General features: G+C 40.5%; 1 protein-coding gene across 2 annotated transcripts in view; it reads right to left on the minus strand.

Annotated features, from left to right (window-relative positions):
* Positions 1-9,805, minus strand: part of galnt9 (polypeptide N-acetylgalactosaminyltransferase 9) — a 70,338-nt gene that overhangs the window by 60,024 nt on the left and 509 nt on the right. Inside the window, exons 1-3 of one of the 2 annotated variants that reach the window (XM_088424826.1) lie at positions 9,465-9,805; positions 9,211-9,365; positions 242-422 (exon numbers count right to left, since the gene is read on the minus strand). The exon at positions 9,465-9,805 is cut by the window's right edge and continues 503 nt beyond it. In XM_088424826.1, the coding sequence (XP_088280952.1) occupies positions 242-408 (167 nt within the window). In that variant the 5' untranslated portion in view covers positions 409-422; positions 9,211-9,365; positions 9,465-9,805. Of the gene's footprint in view, positions 1-241; positions 423-9,210 lie in introns of both variants that reach the window. The other variant, XM_088424815.1, reaches the window with a different exon arrangement.

Below are 9,805 nucleotides of genomic sequence, written 5' to 3' on the forward strand. Positions count from 1 at the left end.
ACAATTTTACCTTCAAAGTTTACCTTGTCGGAAACCTCGTTTAGGAGAGCATCATAGAGAACATAGAGGGAGAACTGCACTTTGTGTTTCTCTTGTGTTTTCAGAATAATGGAACCTATCACGTGGTGCTGGAGTCATGCTGGTCTCCAATTAAAAAATCTATTGGGTCAGCAGTTGTTCAGCTCTTGATGAAGGGACAACATACATTCCAGAAAATGCTAACAGACCGACAATTGCCTACTTTTTAGGTCTGTAGTCTGGGATGCTCCTGTCCAGGGAAATCCTGTCACTGAGCTGAGCATTGTAGCCGTACTCCTCGTACTTCCCCTCGGCGTCACGGCTGTCCTCCCCAAGGGAGGCGGCAGCTCCCCCCTGACCGAGTCCTCCGGGACCTTCCACCAACCCCATGGGTTTTGCTAAACCTGCCAAAAAAAGAGACACGGGATCAGAGGTGGGTGCAAACAGAGTGGGCAGATTTAGGTGAGTAGAGGGGGCACAGAGAATGGCAGCCGATTGACATTTTGATGGCAGCAAGCGGAGACCGCAGTAGCAGCTTCGATACAGCAAGGCCCCATCCGGAGGGCATCATTATGCTGTCTGTCAATGACAGAGCTGCAAAACGCTCATTCGGACAAGGACATGACTGAAATCCACAGCAGAGGAGAAGCGGAGACAGGCAATGCGGATGGTGGAGAGAAAAAAACTGATGAATGAAGATGACTGACTGGTGCACTCTCACAAAAACAGAGCTAACAGTAGTTGACAACTGGATTATTGTTCTGATTATTACTGATTGCCTGGGATATTTACACTACACAACGAGGATGGCCAATACATGCCGCAAATTTGGAATGTGATATAATACACGGAATGATAATACGCAGAGCAGTCTCGTGGTTTGTAAGCGAGAAGATTCTTATTCACTCAAAGGAGTGAACTCCCACAAGATGAAAGTTAGACCTCAACACAAAGAAACAGTCCTCTGATTAACTTATCAGTCAGCAGAGTAGAGCAAATTTACAACAAAAAGGGAGGTAGAGAATATCAAATAAAATGTGTCTTGAAGTCCCTTATCTGTCAAGGTCATCTCATTTTAGCTCCCCAGATAGTTCTCATGCATGTTAGGTGAAAGGGTCTCTGTTCAAGCAAAACACAGTGGTCAGTGAACAACAAAATGTCAGAGAAATACTGGCTGAATACTCATTTTCCATTACAATATGCATCTTCTTGTAATATGCGTGCAATTAGTGAGAAAAATTGATCATCATCATTTGTATTATAAATTAAATATTTCAGTGAGGAGGTATTACCCTGCTGCAAAAATGCTTAAAAGCTTTAACTATGGTGGTGTGGTGAAAAATGGTAGTTTTAATCCAGCACCAGATGTTATATTATGTACTGTATTTGAAATTGTAATCACATGCATTGTAAATGCATAATGTAGAACCATCAAGACAATAAAAACATTCGAACCATTTTCCAAAGGGCCCGTCCAGTACAATAGAGTGTAGTGAAAAATTATTTCCCACTCTGATATTTGTGTTTTTTGTATATTTATTACTCATAAAGGGTTCATTTAATCAAACCAATAGTAGTATCACATTGGGACAACTCAAGTATACATTAAACACAGTTTCTAATTGATGATTTCAAAGGGGGGAAAAAACAAATACAGACCTATTTGACCCCATGTGAAAATAGTAATTGACCCTGAATCTAATAGCGAATTGTACCTCCTTTGGCAGTAATAAATGAAATCAAACATTGGTGTTAATTAGGATTATGAGTTTTTCACACGGCTGTTGAGGAATTTTGAACCATTCATATTTGCAGAATTGTTTCATCTCTGCCAAATTGGAGGGTTTTGTCCTAAAAAACTACCCGTTTAAGGTCACACTACAGCATTTCAATTGGATTTCAATCTTTGACTTGGTCACTCAAAAAGACTTAATTGTGTTCTTTTTGAACCAGCTATTCAACAAAGATGGGGGCAATCAGGTTTGGGGCTGCCCTGCGAAACTTGAACTCTGCTTTTCAAAAATTGTGGTTGGTCACAGTTTATTTGTAATCGAACAAGGTGGTGGAGCAAGATCAATTATGTTTTCACATATTTGTATTTTTTTCCCATTGGGAAATAAAATCATCAAAAAATAACTGCATTTTATATCTTCTTAAGTTGTCCAAGTGGGATGTTAAAATCGGTTTGATGAAATGAAACCTTGGAGTGATAAATATGCAAAAAAAAAAAAACCCACAAATGTAACACTAACTGTACATAATACTCTCCATGAACCAACATAATAATGTTTGCCTTTTCTTGATACTGTCAGCTTTATGACTTCCTAATGTTTGTCATCCATCCAAAGCTTAATGTACCAAAAGACACCACTACTGTTATCATGTCATACGATTGCACAACATGGGTTCCGAGTGTTGCGCAAAACCCTATACTCTTTTCACCATACAAAAAGATGGACATGCACAGTTAGCGAATAGCACATACCAGTGCTCCACTCGCGGCGGGACAATGGCCATATTTGGACGGTTTTGAAACACAGAGTGCCACTGCAGATTTGTAATTGAGCTGAATGGAAAACAGGCTTCTCCCATGAGAGGGATTCAATATGCCCCGCTCCAGTCAAAGTGGTGGCATTTTGACAATTATGGGTGGGGCTCGTGTCACAGTGCAGCCATCTGGCATCACAGCCGTGTCACAAAACAACACAGATACCCTCCAGAGCCGGAGACATGAGAGGGAAGGGCCTCTCTGTCTCTGCATGAGCCTCGGAAGCAGAGCTTTGCATGCCAGCTCTGTTATTTAGTTAACCCATGTCCTCTTCTTCAATTCTAAGACTGAAATAAATTGCATTGTGGGATGAGGGCCACAATGAGAGGTCGATAAGTCACAGTATTCTCAAAAGGCAAAGAAACCCATCAGAAATGTATGTTGAGAAGCAACCTGATGGCAAATGAATTCTGTTTGTAGGGCATGCCAGGAATTTTTATTTATTTTAAATATTCCAAAAACTGTTGTGTATACCTTGCTTCTTAAAAAATGAATAAACAAAAATAATAATAAAGAAGCCAACTAGGACTGTATAGAGCTTCATCTCTATGGCTTTCTGTTTCAGATCAAAATGTATTATCTGAGATGCACATAAAATTCTACAATAGAGGTATCAAACACATGGCCCAGGAGACATTTGCAGCCCACAGGATAATATTTTGTGGCGCCTTACTACTTGAGATCTAAGTTTAATGTTATTGCGGACCCCACCTTCTTTGTCATGACATTGCTCTAGGTTTATGGGCTACCATATCTTAGGGCAGCTTACAGCAACAGAATTTAATTATTAAAAGATACCACGTCGAAGGAAGCTACCAAACCATCGGAGGTGTGCACACACGCTTATTGTGCATGTTGCCAAACGGGAATTTGTCTTAACTTTGTTCAAATAAATGGCGAGATTATTCTGTGCACAAGATCAATATACACTTCTGAATGTATACATAGTGTAGAAATAAGGAGTTCCTTGCCTCTTTCACAAGCAAAAGATCATCACTTTGTGAGTAACAGAATGAAAAAATAGTCCCAAAAGTTAAAGAACAGGGTTTAATTGGCAGGAATTTAGGGATTTTATCATCTCCAGCTCATGAACTCAACAAAGGTTTAGAGAATGTAGAGAGCTTTGTATGCGTAAGCGCCAAGGCCGGAAACAAACATTCAATGCTCGTGACATTCGATTAAAAACCGACATCTGTGTATAGACGATAATACTACGTGGGCTCAGGAACACTTTAGAAATCTGGTGCCACTTTACAGCTTGTCACGACATCTACAAGAGTAAGTTATGACTCCTATATAATGTAAAGCGAAAAGCATACATCAACAGCATCCACAAACGTCTGTGCCTTCTGTGAGCCTGAACTCATTTATTTCAAAATTGTTTTTGGAAATGAGGCAATAGAATAGAAAGACCACCCAACGTTCAAAAGCCAGCATCGGTGATGGTATGGGGGTGTGATGATGCCAAAGGAATGGGCAACTTATACAACTGTGATGGCACCAATGATGCTGAAAGGTACATCAAGTGTTCGGAGCAATATATGCTGCCATCCAAGCAAGATCTTTTCCAGGGACGTCTAAAGACACTTTGTGCACATGTTTCAGCAGCGTGGATTCATAGTGCGTGTACTAAGCTGGCCTGGCTGCAGTGCAGACCTTTCTCCCTTTGAGAATGTGTGGCACATTAAGAAGGAACAAATCCGACAAAAGAGACCCCCGACTGTTGAATAACTGAAATTATAGTACATAAAGCAAGAATGGGAAAAAATCCCATCTACAGGAGTACAATTGGTGACCTCAGTAACCTAAACATATGTTGAGTACTGTCAGAAGGAAAGATAATGGAACATAATGGTGAACACGCCATGTCCTGAATTCATTGGAACATGTTGCAGTAATCGAATAGATACTTGCAAAAATCAATTAAGTTTACTGCCTTAAATATTAGATCTCTTGTCTTCTCTTGTCTTCTGTCGTGTTCAGTTGAATAAAGGTTGAAGAATTTTTGCAAATGACCCGAAATCATTGGAATTGCAATTGCACATCCCTTGAAAGTTATTTGTACTAACACTGAATGTGAATAATTATCTTTCTTCTGAGTAGTTGTGTTGTTATTTAATAGATTCATTTTGTAAATAGGTAAAATATTGATTGATGTTGATATGGACTGATGAACTACATTATTGTTTAGCCCTCCTTGAACCCCCTTTATGTGGTATACTTCACCTACATGCCCATTTACCTCCAGGGGCCCTACATAATGTCCGTTTTGGATCCTTGCTCAAGGACGGGCGCTGTTGTATCCTAACATTAATTTAAACAAATATAGCAATGCCTGGAGTGACGATTGAGCCAATGTTTATAAAATCACCCTAAATCTTTTTCTTTTGGACCAAACATTGTGTTGTGTATTGACATATGTTCTATATGATTCGTTATACCGTTATATTGTTTGGAAACGCTTGGAAGTTTAGATCGTTTGAATCTACTGGGATTCTTTACCTCTGTTACATGGCGTAGTGTTGCTTATATGCTATAGAGTCCATTTACCGCCACCTACAGTATGGGAGAAAATCATCTGACTGCCATTAAGAGCAACAGTCTCTCCTTCTGAACGTATTCCATTGCTGTGAGGGGCTGACTGTTGATTTTCAGGTGAGCCACTGAATTCATTATCCCCATTCCCCAAGCCTGAGGAGAATCGATTCTTATCTGCTTGGGACACTAGTTTGTCAAATAGAGCCTCATCTACATATCTTTATTGGAATATATATGATTCCATCTCGCATCCTCCAGCCTACTTTGTCCTATGATGTGATGCCCTACTGTCATGAGCTATGCAGTGCACTCTGCACCGATGCACACAGTGATTTTAATCATTTGGGTATAGTGAGAGCATCAAGAGAGCATCAATGTGGAGGAGAAGGAAGTGTGACATTTCTCATAATGCAATGGTCGTCTTGGAGTAGTAACAGCATGGATTTCTTAGCTATAATTGGGCATTATAGATAAGCGACATATCGGGTTCTGCAGCTGGGCCCATCCTATCAGCACCTTCAGACGGCAAGAAGGCCGTAGAGTGACTTGCATGCCTGATGAAAAGAGTCTTGGTGTAACTGTGGGCTCAAACAATTAAACATTCATTGCTGGTGTGAGGTAGAAACAGAATGGAGGCACATCAGCTGGCTGATATATATAATCTGTTTGAATAATGTTTAGGATTTGTAGTTGGAGTAGTAGATTAGCGTCTGCACATTCTCCCCATGTGTGTAAGTTTTTACAGGTACTTTGGATTCCTCTTGAATTAGAGTCGGCCATTCTGTATGTGCTCTGTGATTGGCTGACGATGAGATCAGTGTAGCCGACTTGTCAACCAAAGTCAATTGGGATACGCTCCAGCTACCCAAGGGGGAAATCGTACTGAAAATGCATGGTTTCGTTAACTTGTTTTTGCTGTGTTGCACAAACTAAATACAAATTCAGTAAAATTCTAAACTGCCGCCATCCATCATTAGGTGCCTCGGGCATTGTTCAGATGTCTCCTGGACACCTCCCTCATGAGGTGTTTCGAGCACATCCTACCAGAAGGAGACTCAAAGAAAAACCCAGGACATGCTGTATGTCTCCCGGTTGACATGAAAAACGCTTCAGAATTCTCCTGGAATTGTTGAACTAGCTAGGTAAAGGCGACACAAGGACTAAACTGCTGCACCCTGACCCATTCGCAGATAAGTGGATATTATACGCTCACCAGTGCCAAGGATATCGGAGCAAAAAAAATATCAACTTAGTATATTTGCTACCTTGGGTTAAACACCTCTCACCAGCAGAATACATGTTTCGTTCCATTCAGTCAATGAAGTGGTAGACCACCCTGTGTCTCTTGATGTGTATCATGCAGTCAAAGCCCTTCCTGGGTGGGCTCCTGGGGGGGCCCTCCCGCCTTTGCTGGGTGAAATGAGGTCGACCTCCATCCCCATAGTGCCAGCACAGCAGTTTAAGGACACCTCTGACATTAAATTGTCCATGCAAGAAGTGTCAATTCACTTGCATTTGTCCCCAAAAACACACACACTTGCAACTAAAATGCATTGTGTGGGTTCAGTCCACTTTTTTAAAATAAAAACAAAATTCTTAGCTATAGATGTTTAGAATTTACAAATCTACCCCTACACATTCCGGTGGCACTGCCAAGCTGACTATCACTGTCATGCTGTCTTCTTCTTTTGGCCCCTGTCCATCTGCCATTCTTGCCGTTCCCTCACATGGTGTAACACAACTGTCCTGTATACAGTGGTACTCAACAAGTATTAAAAATGATTTTTACTTCAAAACACTATAGGAACATTATTTTTTAACTCTAAATTTCTATTTGATTTTTTTGGGTAGTCTTTAAAAATTTAGTACATGTTTAGTAGTAGTCTCTTAAGTTTGTTAAAGAAAAACACTGAAGATTTGACGAACACATCATATAACTTTCAGATTGTGAGACGGCCACTCTACAACCTGAACTAAGGTGTGCTAGTATAATGCTAGTGTTAGGTGGAGGCCCCAAAAATATAGGACGCCTAGAAACCAGAACAAGATAAGCAGCCGCACAGCTCGGGAGCAATTAACTGTGTATTCATATATATATATATATATATATATATATATATATATATATATATATATATATATATATATATATATATATTTGTTTTTTGTCTGCGAGGTATGAATGTTATAGGTGTATCAATGGTAAGCCTTGCAAGTGGGTGTTGCCAAGGGCTTGATTAGCCAAGGTGAGTCAAGAAATTGATTGTGTACAGCAGCAGTGTGCCAATAGACAAATTAGGATCAATCCTAAATATGGACCAAAGCAAAATAAATTATGTCTGTAGGGTAATAATAACAATAAAAATAATAGTAATAATAATAATAATAATAATAATAATAATAATAATAAAACTCGTTTTATCATTAATACGTAATAATGTGCATAGGGGTACAAAGAGGCAAAAAAAGTATCATTGAGGAGGTACAGTATCTGTTGAGCTTAATGCACTACTTAAGGTCAAAACAGTGCTTTATAAGCTGGTTAACAAGCTTAAAATATTTTCATCTGATTAGCAAAAGGGGGGGGGGGGGGGCTTTCACGGCTAAGCTTGGCAGCCGATAACCCTCGGGTCGACACATTGTGCAGCAAATTGAGCAGTGTTGACTATAGTTTTCTTGTTGCTCACCATCAGTAAACGATCCAAAAGTACAATTCCAAGACTCATTTGTCCTTCAAATCTAATTCAACCTTGGTCTAACTACCATGACATGCCATTGCAAAGCAATAAACAAAAGAGAGAATGGCTGATTACTTCATAATGCTGCCGGTCATGGTAATAGACCATGGCACTCTGAGTCCCCGTCTCACCATGCCTATTACACAAATACGAGAAGTAATCACAATTTAGACGTGAGGGTGACCTGTGGACTCTAAATATTAATAAGTTTGTCATCAATAAAATGAGGAAAAATCTTGCAAGGATTGTTGCAGTAAGTGACTGTTTTCCAGGCAGAGATCAGCCGTCCGTGTTTGTCCTCATGTGGACTGTTTCCCACCAATCGCAAATGACATCAAAAGAAACAAGCGTTCGCAATATAAATAATTTGTTTCTGTGCAAGGTAGAAAACAGCACACTGTTACTATATGTGTTGGTTACTTGTTTTCTTCAGCGAAGCACAGCCTCATTAATCACAGAGCTAATTGTTTATTTGTATCATCATGGTCAATTTTTAGAAAGGGGTTTCAACTCGTTTATCAGTGTCCTACTGTCTCTTCTAATCAGGGTCACTGGAGAGCTGACGTTATGAGCATTCCTACCCCACGCTGAAAAGCCCGAGTTGAGATTCCAAGCCACATCATTTGACGGAGACAGCAACATGCACTATTGCACTGCCATAATTGTATTTCAGGTTCAAGGACAGAGCCATTAATTGAAGGGCCTTTGATATATTTGTGCTCTCTACTGGTGGCCAGTATGAACTACATCAACCCAGTATTCAAATTTAAACATTACCGGAATTGACACAAATGACTGACTATGAAATGATACATTGAGAGAGAGAGTATTGAGATCGAATTGAAAATAACTGTTTCTGCATATTTTTAAAGTTTGGCCTCAATATTGCAATGACGTGTTTACACAATTTGACAATTCACCCAACTTTTCTGGAATATACGGTATGTAATCTCTTGTGGAATGTCTAAAGTTACATATAAACCAACAGTAATTCCCGTCTAGTATAAAACATGGATGTTGCATGTACCTCAAAAAGTGTCAAATTTGATATTTGTCATGAAGTGCTTTGACTGGTAAATGTTATGAAGAGTGTAAAATGTACGTTATGTCTGCCAGTGTGTCACAGTATAATAATTTATATAGCCTAGCAACATAAAGTACATGAAACAATTATAGGTACTGTTTTTATTTAATAATGCTGCTTTATTAGATGAGTAAAATTGTTCGTTTCGGTAACAAGTGCATTGATTTTCAAAGCAAAGGACGTAAGTCTATATGGGCTCATGCGTGATTTTTCACATGAATAGGTTGCCTTGAGTAAAGGTTGACGTGATCGTGATCGTGATCGTTCTTTTTCAATCTCCTTACCGTTCAGCTGATTGTAGACGACATCCTCCAGCCTCTCTAGCCGCTGGAGAATCGACTGCCTGTCCACCAAGTTGGTAACTTTACCATGTCTGGCCCGCAGCCTCTGTTCAGAAGCGCGTCCGATCTGGACGAACTCTTCGGATCGGTCCTGGATCCTGCAGTAGACCGAGAAGAGGATGATGCCCAAAAACACCAGAATGTTGACGGTCAACAAAGTTTTGATTTTTCGTGCCACGGCCATGAAAGTGACTTGCGTGTGGCCGCCGGTCGGAATTGTTCATGTGAGTCTTCGGCCAGCTATCCGCGTCTTTCTCGGAGGGTGACTCCACTTTGGGTGGGGGTGAAAAAAATAAAAGGTCACCACGTGTGTCGCTTCGGGGGCAGCCGAGTGATTGGTTCAGTACCACGGTCAGCTCACTCGAGACATCGCGCAAGCAGCGAAGGTGGACTTGAAGGTGCGGCGATCCTTCCGCGCTTCACGGCAGAGATATGATTCCACGGGACGCGTTTATCATCTCAAACAGCCCACGGCGGTTCCGAAGCATGTTTCCCGTAACGTAGAACGTCGCCGCTCGGTTAGCCTCAATATGTCTCG

This window comes from Hippichthys cyanospilos, chromosome 1 (genome assembly GCF_059441005.1).
Source record: "Hippichthys cyanospilos isolate Australia breed blue-spotted pipefish chromosome 1, RoL_Hcya_1.0, whole genome shotgun sequence".
Classification (NCBI taxonomy): Eukaryota; Metazoa; Chordata; class Actinopteri; order Syngnathiformes; family Syngnathidae; genus Hippichthys; species Hippichthys cyanospilos.